This window comes from Erinaceus europaeus, chromosome 2 (genome assembly GCF_950295315.1).
Source record: "Erinaceus europaeus chromosome 2, mEriEur2.1, whole genome shotgun sequence".
NCBI classification, from domain to species: Eukaryota; Metazoa; Chordata; class Mammalia; order Eulipotyphla; family Erinaceidae; genus Erinaceus; species Erinaceus europaeus.
The window spans coordinates 26,000,016-26,018,683 of record NC_080163.1 but is presented as its reverse complement, the minus strand read 5'-3'; the positions used below and the strand labels follow the sequence as shown (position 1 = coordinate 26,018,683).

Genomic DNA, 18,668 nt, shown 5'->3' with positions numbered 1-18,668 from the left:
CCAGCAATTCAATTTCTAACAAAATCTCAATATACTGAAGGAATTCCAAGATTTCTACTGGGAATATGCTGCGGCAGTTTTTCCACTGTGGTTTACAGCGCCACCTCGTCCCAGATGTCTAGAGCCTGCTGGTCTGATTACACTCACTAGCAGTGTACTGTCAGAAAGAGGCCTGTCGCCCTGCCTGAAAAGGGCCAATTTCTGACAAGAACCTGCCTGTTACAATTGAAAACTAAGCTCCTTTTTGACAGGCCACCCATCCAGAAGTACCCAGTGTGCTGTGTCACAACCTGGTTATTATGGCAGGCAGAGTACAAATGGGAAGCTCAAAACCAGTCTTTTGTGTGGTTTAGAACTGGACATGCTATTTTATTTTTTAATTAAATTTATTTTTAAATTTTTTAAGGTTTTATTTATTTATTCCCTTTTGTTGCCCTTGTTGTTTTATTGTTGTATTTATTACTGTTGTTGTTATTGATGTCATTGTTGGATAGGACAGAGAGAAATGGAGAGAGGAGGGGAAGACAGAGAGGGGGAGAGAAAGACAGACACCTGCAGACCTGCTTCACCGCCTGTGAAGCGACTCCCCTGCAGGTGGGGAGCCAGGGGCTCAAACTGGGATCCTTAGGCTGGTCCTTGCTCTTTGCACCACCTATGCTTAACCTGCTGCACTACTGCCAGACTCCCATTTTTTTTTAGATATAGAAAGACAAGGCAGAGGTGTGGGGGAGAGAGAGGGGAGAGCACCCCACATCACTAAAGCTTCCTTCAGTGTGATGGGGTCTGAACTCAAACATGGCAAAGCAGTGCACAACCCAAGTGAACTATTTCATTGGTCCAAGAACCAGATGTTCTAAACATCAATCCACAGGATCATATCCAAAATCTAGGCTAACGCCATGGGCCTGAAATAAATACTGCTCTTATGTCAGGAAATTATGTGGCTCAATATTCAAAGATAGGGGGTCGGGTGATGGCACACTGGGTCAAGCACACATAGTTTGAAGTGCAAGGAGCAGAGCAAGGATCCTGGTGTGAAGTTATATATATATATATATATATATATATATATATATATATATATATATATATAGAGAGAGAGAGAGAGAGAGAGAGAGAGAGAGAGGCAGAGGGAGAGGGAGAGGGAGAGGGAGATGGAGACAGGAAGGGGATAGAAAGAAACACTTGCCCACATTAGGATCCCGGCTCCCCATCTGCAGGGGAGTCGCTTCACAGGCGGTGAAGCAGGTCTGCAGGTGTCTATCTTTCTCTCCTCCTCTCTGTCTTCCCCTCCTCTCTCCATTTCTCTCTGTCCTATCCAACAACGATGACATCAATAACAACAACTACAACAATGAAAAACAAGGGCAACAAAAGGGAAAATTAATTAATTAATTAATTTACAAAAAAGAAAAAAAAAAAACACCTGCAGCACTGCTTCTCCCATTTGGAATCTTTCTCCCTGCAGGTGGGAACAGGGGCTTAAATCCAGGTCCCTACTGGGTGCACTACCGGCTCATCCTGGGACAGCCATTTTTTTATTCCTCCCCCCAACTTTTTTCCCCATCTGTTCCAGTTCACTGCTTTGGCTTCTTCATGTTTGACTTACCACTATGTCCACAATCACTTAAATTGCTCAGAAAACCACCCTTGCCTTTGTCTCCCATTAGGAACTGATGAGGAGGAAGGCAACTTCAGGATGGGTTTGTTCACTATTTGTGTTGGCTTTCATTGCTCTTATTTCCTGGGAACTGAATAATAAGTGGGACAGCTTGGCAAAAATGGAAGAAGGAGACAGAAGAGCCCAGGACAACGGGGACAAGCAGGAAGTTTGAAGAGGAAGAGTGAGAGTGAGAGCAAGTGCTCTGGGGGTTCAGAGCATGTGAGGGGCTCTCAGTAGAACATGAGCCTGAAACAAGACTGTGACAGGCCCTGCAAACCAGAAAGTGACTTTGGAGCTCAGGGCAGGGAAACTGCACAGTGAGCCAGAATTGTGACACAGTCACATACACAGGTGGTTGAGGTGTAATGAAACTCAAATGGCAGGTGTCATGAAGAGAAGGGTGGGACCGTGCCTGCCTGCAGGTAAGCTGCTGGGGTCTGGAAGCAAAGAGGAGGCATGGCAGAATTGAGTGCAGGAGGAAAAAACAGAGGAGAGCTGAGAGAACTCTTTAAGAGCTTAGATGCAACGTAGGCACTGGAGATCTTGGCAAGACTTTGTTTTGACTCTCCCAGAAAAATCTCAACAGTGGCCAAAATGCGTAGGCTAAGAGAATAGTGTTTGATTATCAAAGCTGCACAAGGTGGGTGGGGTGGGCAGTGATGCATCTGGTTGAGTGCACATGTTTAATATGCTCAAGGACCTGGGTTCAAGCTCCCAATCCCCACCTGTAGGAGGGAAGCTTTGTGAGTGGTGACGTAGTGATGTAGGTGTCTATCTCTCTTTCCCCCTTCCTTATCAATTCTCTGTGTCTGTCTATATAGTGAATGAATGAATGAATGAATGAATGAATGACATAAAGTTGTACAAAGGGTTGGGGACAAGTAAGGCAAGTAAGACTATGTCCTCTATAGCAAAGGCAGTGCTTTCTGATCAGGGTTCCAGAAACGGTTCCTCAACAGGGTAGGGCGGAGTCCCTGCCACCTTTCATGAAAGTAACAGCACCTGTCTTACAGATAGCTGCCCCCCCTTCTCTCGCTGGTGATAAGGTTTCTAGGTCAGGATGCAACAGTGGCTTCACTAGGCTGAGGTTTAGTGACTCCCGGAAGCGGAGGTCCAAGAGGCACTCTCTATAAAGAGCTCATGGAAACTCCCTGAACGCCAACAGCCAGCGATGTCCCTTGCCCTGCTGACATCATAGGGCTGTCGCAGAAGCCCGGGATAGGGAAAGAATATCCCAGAACAGGGGCCGGGTGGTGGCTCAGCAGAGTATTATGACCAGCACTCTGAGTGATCATAGGATCAGATACTGATTATACTCATACTTGGGTTACTCATCTTTAAAGATAAAAACTTAATATATACCAGCCAACAAAGACGCTGCAGTCTTAGTGCAAAAAAAAAAAAAAAAAAAGAAAGAAACCTGAGGGGTGCCAGGAGGTGGCGTACACAGTTAAGTGCACACATTACCATGCATAAGGTCCTGGGTTCAAGCCCCCCCTAGTGCCCACCTGCAGGGGGGTTGCTTCACAGACTGGGGAAGCAGGTCTGCAGGTGTCTTTCTTTCTACCTCCTTCTCTATCTTCCCCTCCCCTCTCAATTTCTTTCTATGAAATTAAAAATAAATAAATAAAAGGAAAAATGACCACCGGGGTAGTGGATTTGTCATGCAGCCACCAAGCCCCAGTGATAATCCTGGTGGCAATACAAAATAAATAAATTAAATCAAATAGAAAGACACAGCTGCAATGTCTATACATAACTTTGGAGGAGAAGCATTCCTAAAAAAAAAAAAAAAAAGAATAGAGTCTGGAATTCCAACTCTCAAGACAACAAAGACCCTCCCTCTTAGTCCTCTGTTTTCAAAATTGCCTGCTTAAAAGAGAAAGGAAAAATTACATTTCCTCCTGAAAGGCCTGCCCCAATTAAAATTCTAAATGTCTCTTACACCAAGAGCACTGGTTTATTGGCAGATTATTAAGCCTGGGACCAATGTCACTCTGTTAGACCCATATTAAAATCGTGGTTTATGTGGCACAGGGTCAGATCAGTAAAGAGCTGTTAGCAGATGACAGGTTTGATTACCGCTGGCTGCAGGCAAGACGTATGGATCCCTGAGGAACAGCAGCACGGGCTGGTGGGACAGTTTGCTGCAAAGGTCAAGAACAGGCATGTCAGCATCAGGGGACGATGGTAAACAGAAAACACTACAAACTAGCTTTGAGGGGATCAAACTGCTGGGCGGGGATGGCTCAAGGGTTCTGTAGCTTGTGGGGCGAGTAGAGCACAGCGGACAGCTTGCAGGGCTTCCAAGGGCCGCTTTACAGAGCTGGAGGCAGGGAGAGCATGTCAGCAAACATCGCTGCTGCAAAGTGGGCTGTTCAGTCTCGCAGCCCAGGTCGAGGCTGAACAGGCTTCTCACTACTTGTGGGAAACATCACTGGGACCCAATTCTTTTGCTCTCAAAGGCAGAGACTCTCCTCACTTTTTTTCTTTCTTTCTTTTTTAAAATTTTAAAATTTTATTTCATCTTGCTTATACTTGACCAGACAGAGAGAAAGTGAGAGGGAAGGAAGAGGTAGAGAGGGAAAGAGAAAGAGATACACCTGCAATACTGCTTAATGGCTTGTGAAGCCTCCTCCCTGCAGGTGGAGACCGGAAGTTTGAAGTCAGGTTCTTTTTTTAAAAATATTTTTATTTATTTATTATTGGATAGAGACAGAGAGAAACTGAGATGGAAGGATGATAGACAGTGACAGAGACACAGAGACATCTGCAACACTGTTTCACCACCTGCAAAGCTTTCCCACTGAAGGTGGGGACCAGGGACTTGAACCTGCATCCTTGTACACTGTAATGTGTGCACTTAACCAGGTGTGCCACCACCTGGTCTCTAAACTTAGGTTCTCTTTATTTTTATTTATAAAACAGAGATACTGACAAGACCATAGGATAAGAGGGGTATAATTCTACACAATTTCTACCACCAGAACTCCCTATCCCATCTGCCCCCCAGCCCCCAAAAGCTCTACTATTCTTTATCCCTCTGGGAGTATGGACCTAATGTCATTGTGGGATGCATTAGGTGGAAGGTCTGGCTTCTATAATTGCTTCCCTGGTGAACATGGGCTTTGGCAGGTCGACCCATACTCCCAGCCTATCTCTCTCTTTCCCTAGCAGGGCAGGGATCTGGGGAGGTGGGGCTCCAGGACACATTGGTGGGGTTGTCTGCCTAGAGAATCAGGCTGGCATTATGGTAGCATCTGGAAGCTGGTGGCAAAGTAATGAAGCTGGGAGGTTGACATCCCACGTTTGATGAACTTAAGTTTTTACGCAGGGTAATGTGTGTACTAAACCAAGTATGTTACCACCTGGCCTCCTTTTGCCACTTTTGAGCAAATACTTGTAAGCATCACATTGAGTGTCTCCAAAGAGTCTCAGAAACATGGTGACCTTAAGCATTTACACTGTGACAAGAAAAAAAAACCTTGCTCCCTGATTCTTACCTGGACTCTTCAGATTCAGTCTCATCAAAAGACCTAAAAAAATTGAAAGAAAAAAAAGATCACATTAGTGGAGGGTTGCTATTTGTGCCAACATATAAAAAGAATAGCTATCTTCCCTAGACCTTGACACAGGGAGGTGTTTTGGCAACAGTGTTAGGTGTCTTTACAGAGTCACGGCACAGCTGCTGCCACAGCCTAAGGAACCTGACAGTAGTAACATTCTAAACTTTCACGTGTCCAGAAGGTCATTTAATAATGCTTTCATCCTGTGCCCTCAACTTGGATCAACAATGGTGGAGAATGTTCCATCCTCTGAAGGGAGAGTGGACAACATACTCTATACTACACCTGAGGAAGATGGGTCCTGAAATTGAGGCAGCTTGGAATGTTTCTACTCATAACCACAGAATGTGAGCTCAGATCTACAGGGATGCAGAGGTCACATAGTCTCCTAAGCTGAATAGGGGCCCCAGACCACATCAAATTGATAGGTTTACACTCAACAATATTTATACCCCTTTCCCCATATTAGAGAGCTACTCTCTTCCCTGATTCAGCTTTCTGTCCCTTTTCCAGCCATGGCATCATCTCCCCAGATAATAACTTGGATCCACCTGCATATCAGATTTCAGGCTCAGAGAAAGAAAAAAAAACAAAACAGTACAGTCATGGGCTCTTTGGAATATAACTAAAATATGTCTACTAGCTATCTACAAAATGGATCACCCCCCACAACACTTCATCTGCAATATTCCAGCCTTTATGTCCATGATTGGTCAACAATTTGTTTGGCTTTGTATGTTAACTCTGTTTTCAGCCACCAGGTTCCAGATGCTACCATGATGCCAACCAGACTTCCCTGGACAGACAACCCCACCAATGTGTCCTGGAGCTCTGCTTCCCTAGAGCCTCATTCTACTAGGGAAAGAGAGAGACAGGCTGGGAGTATGGATTGACCTGTCAACACCCATGTTCAGTAGGGAAGCAATTACAGAAGCCAGACCTTCCACCTTCTGCATCCCACAATGACCTTGGGTCCATACTCCCAGAGGGTTAAAGAATAAGAAAGCTATCAGGGGAGGGGATGGGATACGAAGTTCTGGTGGGAAATATGTGGAGTTGCATCTCTCTCATCCTATGGTTTTGTTAATGTCCCCTTTTTTAAATAAATTAAAAAAATGTTTAACGGTTTCATTTTTTCTTTAGGTTCTTTTTGTTTGTTTTTGTTACCAGGATTATCTCTAGGTCTCCATCCTTACATGGTTCTACCATTCCTAGAGAACTCCTTTTTTTTTTTCTTTAAGATAGAGGGAGAATGACAGAGAGGGAGGGAGACTGTAGCACTACTCCAACGCTTGTGAAGCTTCCTCTTTGTGTGTGGTGCTCCTATGTGGTGACAGAACTGGGGTGGGGGGTGGGGAGGTTTGAGCCCTAGGGCATCAATCATGTTACAGTGTGCGCTCAACTGGATGAGCTTCTGGGGGGGGGTATGGACTTTGCCAGTATAAGATGAGAGATCGGAGAAAAGCACTAACTCTTAAGTCTCAGTGTTCTCAGTTATGAAAAGGAGGGAATTGGGAAAACTGCATAGAAGGTCATTGATAGTATTTTTTTAATTTTATTTATAAAAAGGAAACACTGACAAAAACATAGGATAAGAGGGGTAGAACTCTCAACATTTCCTACCACCAGAATTCCATATCCCGTATCCCATCCCCTTCCTTGATAGCTTTCCTGTTCTTTAACCCTCTGGGAGTATGGACCCAAGGTCATTGTGGGATGCAGACGGTGGAAGGTCTGGCTTCTGTAACTGCTAGTATTTTTTTTAAAGCTAGAGAGGGAGGGAGAGAGAGGGGGGAGGGAGGGAGAGAGAGGGAGATAGAAAGACAGAGACACAGTTGGGTTGGGTTTGAACCTAGGTCATGCAGATGGCGAAGCAACCCACTATCCAAGAGAGCTATTTCACCAGCCCATCATTGTAGTTTTAAATTACAGGAAACTGTTTACTTAGGGGATGCTGGTTTTGCTCAAGTATTCACACATAAACAAATGAATCCCTAAAGAGATTAGCTAGATTCATAATTTGCATCATGGGACATGGCTCATGCAATAGTTTCATTCAAACCATCAACTCCTGCGTCTGTGGTGGTGGGGTATAGTGGTAGAGTGCAGGACTTGCACTTGTGAAGTCCCAGGTTCCATCCCTGGCACTGCATGTGCCACCGTGATGCACTGTTCTCCTGACACTGAGTACACACACGCACATGCACACGCACACACACACTTCATTAAGACATAAATAAATCTTTTCCAAAACTGTCAATTTGTTAAGTTTGATCTTCTGGCCACAAAATAAGAACAAGAACTTTGATGGAATTCTTGTGGCTATAGGCAGAGGATGAGCCAGGAGCCAAAGAATGGGTGTAGCCAGGCTGGCCCTTCCCCCACCACCACTCTGCCCATTACCGCATGTACAACCGACATTCTTACCCACAACTCTCTGCCTTCGGTAGAGAGGGCAAGTGTCGCACGTTGAGGAAATCAAGAAAGAGCTTGGGCAGTTCTTCATTTTCCAAAATGACAGCCTGTGAAGGCAAAAGACAGAATCAGAGAGTGAAGCTGACTAGGTGATTAAGCCAATCAACCTCTTCAAAAAGTCAGAACCATCCATCATATTCTTGCCAGAGGTTGCTTTTGACATCAAATTGGGGAGTGGCCCCCGTTCCACCCACCAGGAAGTCAAGTGGAGACGGAAGCAGAGAATGACAGGTTATTTACTTTCATACCCAACTAGCATCTGTGGAGCATGTACTGTCCTCAGACTGTAATGGGCAAGAAAATGGGGAGCCAGGGAGATTCTATGACACCTGTCTTCATGGAGACTGCTTAATGTGACTTTCAGAAAACTGGAATAGCAGTGATCGTGCTAAAATCTGTCTATACATCAAAATATCCTGAGTAATCAAGTGCTCACCTACGTGTGCAGTTCCAGCTCCACAGAAGATGCAGACTATTTAGGAAATATTCTAAGCGTTTTTTTTTTAATTTTTATTTATAAAAAGGAAACAGACAAAAAACATAGGATAAGAGGGGTACAACTCCACACAATTCCCACCACCAGAACTCGCTAGCCCATCCCCTCCCCTGAACTTTCCTATTCTTTATCCCTCTGGAAGTATGGACCCAGGGTCATTATGGGGTGCAGAAGGTGGAAGGTCTGGCTTCTGTAATTGCTTCCCCACTGAACATGGGCATTGGCAGTTCAATCCATATTCCCAGCCTGCCTCTCTCTTTCCCTAGTGGGGTGGGGTTCAGGAGAAGTGGGGCTCCAGGACTCATTGGTGGGGTCATCTGCCCAGGGAAGTCCAGTTGGCATCATGTTAGTATCTGGAACCTTGTGGCTGAAAAAATAGTTAACAGATAGAGTTAAGATCCCCTAGCTGTCACTGTTTTGGGAATCAGGATCAACTGACATTTATTACTACTTGGACAGCACTATTTACAAGGCTAGGAACAACTCTACCACTAAATGCAAACCAGTGTCTATATTTAAAAACAAACAAACAAACACAACCTACTGATTTCTTCCTTTTAGGGTAGTTCTGTTAAATAGCTGGCCAGCTAGCAAAACTATGTCAGTTCTCCAATAGCCAAATTATGCAGTATCAAGGGGGAATCTGATGGAGAATTGGGGGGTGTCTTTTCATATATTTAATTTTAAGAGTCTCCTTGTGTGAACTGTGCATCTGATGCCCCTTGTACTTTTTTTGTTTGATGTTTGTTCACAAGACCACAAGTACAGAAGATTAGCAAAAACAAGACAAAACAAAACAAAACAAAAACAACCTCTGAAACTATTTGTATAACCTAAGCTTTCTTGTTTGTTTGTTTCTTTGCCTCCTGGGGCTCAGTGCTGGCAAAACCAGTCCACTGCTCCCAGAAGCTTTTTTTTCCCCCCATTTTATTGGATAGTACAGAGAGAAATAGAGAGGGGAGGGGGAGATAAAGAGAGTGAAAGATAGACACCTGCAGATTTGCTTCACTGCTTGTGAAAGTGTGCCCCCTGCAGGTGGGGAACTGGGGTTTGAACCGGGATCCTTATGCTTAGTACTATGTGTACTTAGTGCCAGGTGTGCTAATGCCCAGCCCACTAACTCAAGCTTTCTTCTCAATGAACACATGCTACTGAAAAAAAAATAAATAAGAGAACAGGAAGTGAAATATCATTCAGACAGCTGATCAGGAAGACTTACAAAAATGGGTATGGCATACAGTAAACCACAAACGGAAGGTCACATTATGTATTTCCTGTGTTTACGGAGTTCTCTGGACTATTGCTATTAGCTGTATTTGGCATCCTGTTCCCCATCTTGGGTGATAAGACTAGAGTGTGTGGCTCCCTGCACTGCTGATCCCAGCAGACTGACCTCTGTACTATATCAGGGATCAGTCTTCCTGCTCATCAGTTTCTGAAGACGGACCATCTGGAGAGCCAACCTCCTTGGGGAGGAGGAGGTAGACTTTTCTTCACATAGGCCATGGTACCCACAGATGCTTAAGGAATTGAAAAGACAAGTAATTGGGGTTGTACTTCACTCGTTAAACACATATTTACTGGGCACCTGTAATCCTAGGTACTGAGATATATGGCGGTAAACACTATCCACTGAAGATAAGTGAAAAGCAACTAAAAGCTTACAAATAACAATTTAAACTTGCCTTAGACTACAGTAAAAGCTGGGGAGATAGGCAGTTCAAGATACAGTTTTAGGGCACAGGATTTAATGCCTAGGACCCCCGAGGTCCTAGACTCATTCTCTAGCACCATCCTAAGCCAGAGCTGAATAATACTCTGGGTCTCTCTCAGAAATAACAAGGCAAAAAGACTCTCATGTCTGAGGCTTTGAAGTCCCAGGTTCTATCCCCCACACCACCACAAGCCAAATAAAATTATCAGTTAATATTACTTATGCAGTCATAAATAACAAAATAACACTTTTTAAAAAATGACACAGCAACCTGTAATTATAAATCTCTACCACTTTCTAAATGTTTTCCCATTCACCCATCTTGCCATTTATCTACCCAGCCAACCATCTATCTGTCCAGCCATCCATTCAGCATGTTTATTCTTTCTTTGATAATCAAAATAGGAAGAGAGAGAATATCAGAAATTTGAAAAAAAAAATTCCTCTAACTTGAGGCCTACTTTCAATACTATTTCAGTTCATTTCTCCCAGATCACCTGACTCTCACAGGAAATTTTACCTACCCAAGGGAACTGCATGGGTGACCAGAAGGTCATTATTTCAGCGTGTAGAACTTAAGGGTCCTAGCGGTCATCATTTGCATGAAGCTTAAAAGTGATTTTTCTCATAATATCAGCTGCAGTGATTATCTACGTGCTTATATATGCATGTCTAAGAGGATGCTGTAATATTTATTTGAATAATAAAGCTTAGCACTGTAACAAATACAGAGCTGTTCACCTTAATTATGTGTACAAATGGGAGCTTTCAGATTAAAAAGGATACACACACACACACATATATATATGGCATTCTTATCTCCACCCCCCACCTTTTAAAATAAATGAAATCAATAACAAGTGTGGGACACTTTGAATGACCTGAACTACTTAATTTCCAGGATCTTTAGACATGTCATCCATCACTGCAGCATGGAGGGAGACATCTCTTGAGTGCTCGGAGGGTTACTTGGGTTTTATTAATGCAAGATTGAGGGAATTTTAACAAGGTGAATTGTTTATTTGCCTTGACAGATCGGCCTACAATGCACTGGCTACAGCTACCACATGATCATTAATGACAAAAGACAGGCCAAAAAAAAGGAAAAGAAAAGAAAAAAAGAAAAAGCTGTTTACCCTGCAACACCAGGCCGGGAATTAATCCAGTGGTGTAGCCCCAGCAGAAAGAGTACTCCAGAGAGATGATCACATTGTCTTAGGTAAGACACAATGACAAGGGGGGGGGGGGCAATAAAGGAATATAGTAAATGCCAGACACTTCTGGGCATTTTTTTTTTCTTCATGGACTATCTTCTGAATATTTTGAAATAAGCTTTACCATAAAGTGATGACTCATATAGTCTTGAAATTTATAATAAGAAAGAAAGTAGTACTGATGGCAAGGGCATTAAATTAGTTGAAGGGAACATTTCCTACACACTGCTAAGGAGGCTTGCAAGAAAATAATCAACACTTAAACTCAAGCACAGAGAGAAGGAAATAGAGAAGAATTTCCCTAATATAATTTGTACAAGTGGGATGATTGGCCGAACTAGTACAGAGATGCTGAAGAGGAGTCTGATGAGTTCAGCCGAATGTTTTGGTTCATAAAGTTATGAACTCATTTCATAAGAGACAGGGCAAACAAAACGAGACCTCATCACTGTCCCTCACCCACACCCGCAAGTGCTTAAAAAGCTGATGCTCTCTCTATCAGGAACAACACAATAGAACCCTTCGTGGGCCCCCATAGGACCTTACCCACAACTTGGATCAACAACGGTAGAGAATTTTCCATCCTCTGAAGGGAGGGTGGACAACATACTCTATGCTACACCTGAGGAAGATGGGTCCTGAAATTGGGGCGGCTTGGAATGTTCTGACTCATGACCACAGAATATGAGCTCAGATCTACAGGAATGCAGAGGTCACATAGGCTCCTAAGCCTAATAGGGGCCCCAGATAGCATCAAATCAATGGAGATATAGTCAACAATATTTATACACCTTTCCCATATTTGGGAGCTACTCTCTTCCCTGATCCAGCTTTCTGGTCCTTTTTCCAGCCATGACATTATCTCCCCAGACAATAACTTGGGTATACCTGCATATCAGATGTCAGATTCAGGGGGAAAAAAAAAAAAACTAGTATAGTCATGGGCTCTTTGGAATATAACTAAAATAGGCCTACTAACTATCTACAAAATGGAGACCACCCTAACTCTTCATCTGCACTATTCTAGCCTTTAGGTTCATGATTAGTCAGCAATTTGTTTGGCTCTATATGTTAACTCTTTTTTTCAGCCACCAGGTTCCAGATGCTACCATGATGTCAACTAGATTTCTCTGGGCAGAAAACCCCACCAATGTGTCCTGGAACCCCACTACCCCAGAGCTCTGCCCCACTAGGGAAAGAGAGAGACAGGCTGGAGTATGGATCAAACTTTCAACGCCCATGTTTAGCGGAGAAGCAATTACAGAAGCCAGACCTTCCACCTTCTGCACCCCATAATGACCTTGAGTCCATACTCCCAGTGGGATAAAGAATAGGAAAGCTATCAGGGGAGGGGATGGGCTAGGGAGTTCTGGTGGTGGGAATTGTGTGGAGTTGTACCCCTCTTATCCTATGTTTTTTGTCAATGTTTCCTTTTTATAAATAAAAATTAAATTAAAGAAAAAGAATTTAAAAAGCTGATGCTCTAGAAGAACTCAGATCTTTTTGTATTATTATTAGTAATTTAATAATGATTAATAAGATTGTGAGATAACAGAGGTACAATTCCATACAGTTTCCACCATCAGAGTTCCAGGTCCCATCCTCTCCATCAGAAGCTTCCCTAGTCTTTATCCCTCTGGCAATATGGACCAAAGATCTATATGGGGTGCAGAAGGTGGGAGGTCCGGCTTCTATAATTGCTTCTCTGCTGAACATGGATGTTGGCAGGTTGATCCATACTCCCAGCCTGTTTCTATGAACCCAGATCTTGTCTGGGAATGCATCTTGGGCTTGGGAACCCTAGTCTGACGTACAGTGTATAAATTGTGTATAAATTGCATTATTTAACACACACACTATACATACTACAGAGAAAAGAAAGGAAGAGATAATCAGAGCATCACTCCAGGACGTGCAATAACAGGGATCAAACTCAGTACTTCATGCTTGAGAGTCTAAGACTATCTCTTATGCCACCTCCCCGGCTGTTAAATTCCATTTTTGTATATCAAAGGTTTCCTGCCATTGTAGCCTGTCCTTGCTTTTGACTAATCAGCAAGGTCTAGGAGTCACATGCAGTTTTTGAGGAGGCAGTATTGTATGCAAAAAAAATTATCTTTATTTATTTATTGGATAGAGACAGGCAGAAATCAAGAGGGAAGAGGGGATAGAGAGGAAGAGACAGAGGGACACCTGCAGCACTGCTTCACAACTCATGAAGCTTTCCCCCTGCAGGTGGGGGCCGGGGACTTGAACCCGGGTCCTTGCACATTGGAACATGTGCACTCAACCAGGTGTACTACCACCCGTCCCCACATAGTAGGCTTTAAGCCAAATTCTAGGCCAGAGTACTTCTGTTAGCCTTCAAGGGTTATTCTGAGCATCCGTGGGATGAAGTCTCAGGCACACAATTAGTGTTCAATAAATGCTAATTCTTATGCTTTGAGCTGTGCTGTTATATCAGTCTCCAAAGCCTCTTTCATCAGTTCTTGAAGGTTGGATTATTGTCTATTTAGTAAACAGAGCACTTCAACCCTCTAATATCCTGCTTTCCTTCTGAAAACCGAAGGATAGAAGAGTATCTGACTTCCTGAAACACACACACACACACACAATTTTGCTGATCGTGATGTCAGTTCATAGCTAACCTGAGGACACCAACTCTGAGCTCTGATGTGGTAGGAAAGCTACTGGGCATACTTTTCATTTGGCCAGAAACGCAAAGCTCCAATGAACTGAGCCACTTGCCATCTCCCTCAAAGGACATGTTGGCGTTCTTGTTTTAGTTTTCTGCCACTGTGTCATTCTGAACCCCTGGCTAGAACACTGTCTTGCCATCGGAATTCATTGGCGTAGCTCTGGGCTGCAGTAGTTTGGCATCGAGGCTACTCATGGTGATAGACCAAAATGTACTGACCGCTGTGCCATTATCTAGACAGAGGGTCATTCCTATGGCTCCTGTGTCTACCATGTCTATTTGAAATGTAACAATCAGTGGTGCTAGGAGTTCTTAAAGTTAGCACAGCATTAAGGCCAGCATGACCTTAAACTCTATTACTGCCGGGTCAGTAGGTGAGGCACTACCACCCTGCATGTGTCATAAGAGGTAGGATTGAGGGGTAGGAGTGTTTTCTGAGCACCCAGAAGGCTTGGAAGAAAATAATAGTATCCCATTAGATTGACACTAGACTCGGGAATGTGAAGTTCTAAGTTCCATTCCTGGTACGACATGATAAAATGGCTGTCTCTCTTTCTCTCTGTCTCTGTCTCTCTATCTCTCTCTCTCATAAATAAATGTGTTTTTTAAGGCAACTTTACTGACATATAATAGTGCTGCAGATTGAATCTTTGAGCTCAGAAACTCAGGCATGAAGGTTGTTTGTTGAACCATTATTCTGTTTCCCCATTCCAAAGTTTTCCTTCCTTCCCTCCCTCCTTTCTTTCCCAGAAGACTGCTAAGCTCCAGTTTTTGCTGGTGCTGGGGATTGAACCTGGGACCTTTGGTGCCACAGGCATAACCACTATACTGGCATCCCAACCCTAAAGTTACTACTTAACCCAAACTGACAGATTGCAACAGAGTAGGATTTTACTAATTTAATATAACATTACACGTTTAATATACATGTTACAATATAATGTGACAGGGTGTGTGGGGGGAGGGTGGGGGGTTGGGGGGGGGAAGAAACACATTCTGAACTTTGGGGCCTTGATGGCTCCAGGCCCAGTGCTTTCTGGGTAATTTCTACAGCAATAATTCAGACTTCAGAATTAATGTGACAAGGTGGAGCTATAGTAGGGGATAAATCCCACTAAGTCCTGTTTTACAGGTGTCAGAACTGAGCAAACACTGTGAGTCAGGATTAAATACTCAGATATAAGGTGCAGAGTAGCTATTTCTGTTCAAGGGTGGTTGTGGGTCACTAGTTTTAGGACAGCAAGAACTGCTTCTACCACGTGTAAAGGGAGCTGGGCAGGGTGTGGGTGGTGGCTCACCCTGCAGAGCTCACACAGTACCATGGGCAAAGACCTAGGTTCGAGTCCTTATCCTCATCTGCAGTGGGGAAAAGCTTCAAGAATGGCGGTGCAGTGTTCCAACTGTGTCTCCTCTTTGTACCTCTCCTTCTCTCCATGCCTGTCTGCCTCCAATGCTCTATCAAAAAGAAAGAAAGAGGGGCTGGGTAGTTGGCACACCAGGTTAAGTGCACATGGTACGAAGCGCCAGGACTGGAGCAAGGATCCCAGTTCAAGCCCCTGGCTTCCTACCTGCAAGGGTTTCTCTTTACAAGTGGTGGAAATGGTCTGCAGGTGTCTTTCTCTCCTCTTCTCTATCTTCCCTTTCTCTCTCAATTTCTCTCTATCCTATTCAACAACAACGATAAAAATGGAAAAAGTGGCTGCCAGGAGCAGTGGATTTGTAGTGCAGGCACTGAGCCCCAGTAATAACCCTGGAGGGTGGGGAAAAAGGAAGCAAGGAAGGAAGGAAGGAAAGAAGGAAGGAAGGAAGGAAGGAAGGAAGGAAGGAAGGAAGGAAGGAAGAAAATGGGGGGATGGGCTACTATGAATGGTAGAATTGTGCAGGTACTGAACCCCAGTGATAACACTGGAGGCAGAACAAAAGAATTCAGCCTCATTCTACTAACTACAATATTATCCAGTCCTTCAGAGAGAGAGAGAGAGAGGAGAATAAACTTAAGGAATGCAAAGAAGGGCTGGGTAAATAGCATAATAGTTATGCAAAATGCCTTTCACACATGAGACACCAAAGGTCCCAGGATGAATCCCCAGCACCACCATAAACCAGAACTGAGCAGCACTCTGGTAAAATAATAACAATAATAATAATGATGAAAATAATTAACAGATTCATAGTAGTTTCTTTAAGAAAGGCCATGCCATAGAGGGGATCATGCATGGAAAGGGGCCAAAAAGAGAGGAGAGTATTTAAGTTAAAGAGACATCATGCTAAGGAAAGTGGTGATTTCCACTGCTTCTGGAATCTGTAGAACAAAGTGGCATCTAAACCATCAGAGCAGAAGGGCAAGCCTAACAGAGGTCTGTGCAGTGAAGTAGCCACAATGGCAGGTGCACACAGAGAGCAGGAAGCAGAAGAGCGAAACACGCTGTAGGATGACCAGAAAGAAGTACTAAGGAAATCGCCATCCAGTATCTTGCTCAGGACCTGTACAGATTACAGTGTGCAGGTATGATGCAGATATATGGGCGGGGGCAGCAGAGGTAGCTCAGTGGGAAGAGCTCGTGTCTTGCACACATGAGGCCCTGGGTTCGATCCTGAGTGCTGCATAAATTCTCATTTATGCACACAGGAAGGAAGTGGGAGTGAAATCAAAGTACTATCACAAGTGTGTGATGGATTACGGACTGGAATTTACAACTACTTCTATTCAACTCTTATATACTTCAAAGCTCGGTGACTGCGTGCCTTTGTAATATCCAAAAAGAACTAGCATCCTTTTCGTGTTCAGAAGAGATGGTTTCCCTGAAAACAGATCAAGGACTCCCTTGGAAATATCACTGTAGAAGAACGGGGGGGGGGGGGGGGAAGAAGTCCAATACTCTACAAAAACATCTACCAGGAAAAAAAAATTGCTTGGATGGGGCAGAAAAACAACAGCATGGTGGCCAGCATCCCCTGCAAGCTCAATGTTTACTCCAGCAGAAATGTCTTTTCTCCTAAAAAGGTGCAATTATCATCATGTAACACAAATCACAAAATTCCAATTCTCCCCTCCCTTATCAGCTTTATAAAATCAGGTTCCCCAAGGAGGCCATTGATTAGTTGCACATGTTCTTTTGGTGACATCCCAAGTACTTAATTGTCAGTTATCTTTCCTTCTACAGGAAGTAAAAAGCAGTCACGGAATTATAGAGGGACTTGTTCTGCCTTAACCTCCACAAGAGGCCATCAGGCAGCGGAAAACCCCGGTAAAATATCACAGGGTAACGCCGCCCGACAAGGGAGATGGATAAACACTGTAATGATTTCCCACGAGTTTCCATTTTAGAAAATTGTCACGAAAGCCGAGCAGGAACGGTGACACATCTCCACTGAGGACACGGGGAAATCGAACGCTGGCATTCTAGTTAGGGCCGAGCCTCACCAGCAGCCAATTATAACAGGAACGCCACACCGCTGGAAACTTGGGCAAGACCACTGTGCTAACCTTCCCAGATCGCTGCACAGGGCTGCCTGCGTTTCACAAATCTAATCCTTTTATCCATTTTTCAAAACCTTGAAGGAAAAAAAAAAAAGACACTGAACCCACATGTATTCCTATTGTCTCTCTGGGTTTGTTAGAAACTGCAGGGAACCTGATTTATTCACTGTCACAAAAGCCAGGGCACTGGACTATGTTGCGGTGTCTTGAGGGGTGATGGGGCTCGCAAGAGTCCCAAAAGCCCTCTCCCCGTCCCATCTGATTGAGTTTGAGATGGTTGGGCGGAGGGCAAACTTCATGACATGTGTTTCTGTCCTTTTAAAGATATATATTTTATTTATGTATGTATCTTTTGGATAGAGACAGACAAATCAAGAGGGAAGTGGGAGGTAGAGATGGAGAGAGAGAGAGAGAGAGAGAGAAAGAGACTCCTGTAGGACTGTTTCACTTCTCATGAAGCTTCCCCCCTGCAGGTGGGGACTGGGGGCTTGAGCCTAGATCTTTGCACACCGGGACATGTGTGATCTACCAAGTGTATCACTACCCAGCCCCAAGTTTTTCTATCCTCTGCTGGGAATGGGACTCTGTCTGGTCCCTTCCATGGAGCTGCAGTTGGTCCAGGGTGGGAGGAAATCTGTGTTTCCCCACTGCAGTAAGTGGGCTGCAGCCTCCCTGTCCTCAGGGACCGGCCCTACTAGCTCACACAGTCTCTGTCATCTTCAGCTACTCATCTGCTCCCTGGCACCTGTGTGAGCCACAGCAGGGATGTTTTGGGAGTGCCAGTCAAGGGCTGAGCAATGGCACACCCAGGTGAACCCACATGTCACTATGAACAAGGCTCCAGGTTCAAGTCTCCAATCTCTACCCGCAGGCAGTAGGCTTCAAGAATAGGGAAACCAGTGCAGCAGCTGGCCAACTCCCTGTCTCTCTCCCTTTCTCTTTCTCTCCTCTCAAATTCTCTCTGTCCTATCAAATTTAAAAAAAAAAAAAAGGAAAAATGCCCACACGGAGTGGTGGATTCATCATGCAGGCACCAAGTCCTAGGGATAACCCTGGTAACAATAAAGAGAGAGAGAGAGAGAAAGGGAAAGAGGGAGAGAGACACCAAGCAGCAGGCTTCAGGAGGTTCATGACCACCTGGAAAAGGAATCTCAGGTAGGCTCTCAGGGCGACTTCTATTTCTCTGTGCTGACACTCCCTAAGCCTTGTCTTCTCTGTGCAGGGGAGAAACGCCATCCATATGGAGTTCAAACAGACAACTGCTTGGTGTCTCAAACCTCCCAAGGTCCCCTTACGTAACATCTGTGGCCTTGCACTGAAAGCTGAGCACTGACAAGGGTTTAATGTAGGATAGAAAAGAC

General features: G+C 44.3%; 1 protein-coding gene and 1 long non-coding RNA gene across 2 annotated transcripts in view; both read right to left on the bottom strand.

The window, feature by feature from the left end:
- Positions 1-18,668, bottom strand: part of LOC132534047 (uncharacterized) — a 590,553-nt gene that overhangs the window by 2,114 nt on the left and 569,771 nt on the right. The window lies entirely within an intron of this gene.
- SNX24 (sorting nexin 24) overlaps positions 1-18,668 on the bottom strand; it is a 155,606-nt gene that overhangs the window by 2,114 nt on the left and 134,824 nt on the right. Inside the window, exons 4-6 of the mRNA XM_007527597.3 lie at positions 7,657-7,751; positions 5,167-5,199; positions 3,746-3,810 (exon numbers count right to left, since the gene is read on the bottom strand). Of these exons, the coding sequence (XP_007527659.1) occupies positions 3,746-3,810; positions 5,167-5,199; positions 7,657-7,751 (193 nt within the window). The remainder of the gene's footprint in view (positions 1-3,745; positions 3,811-5,166; positions 5,200-7,656; positions 7,752-18,668) is intronic.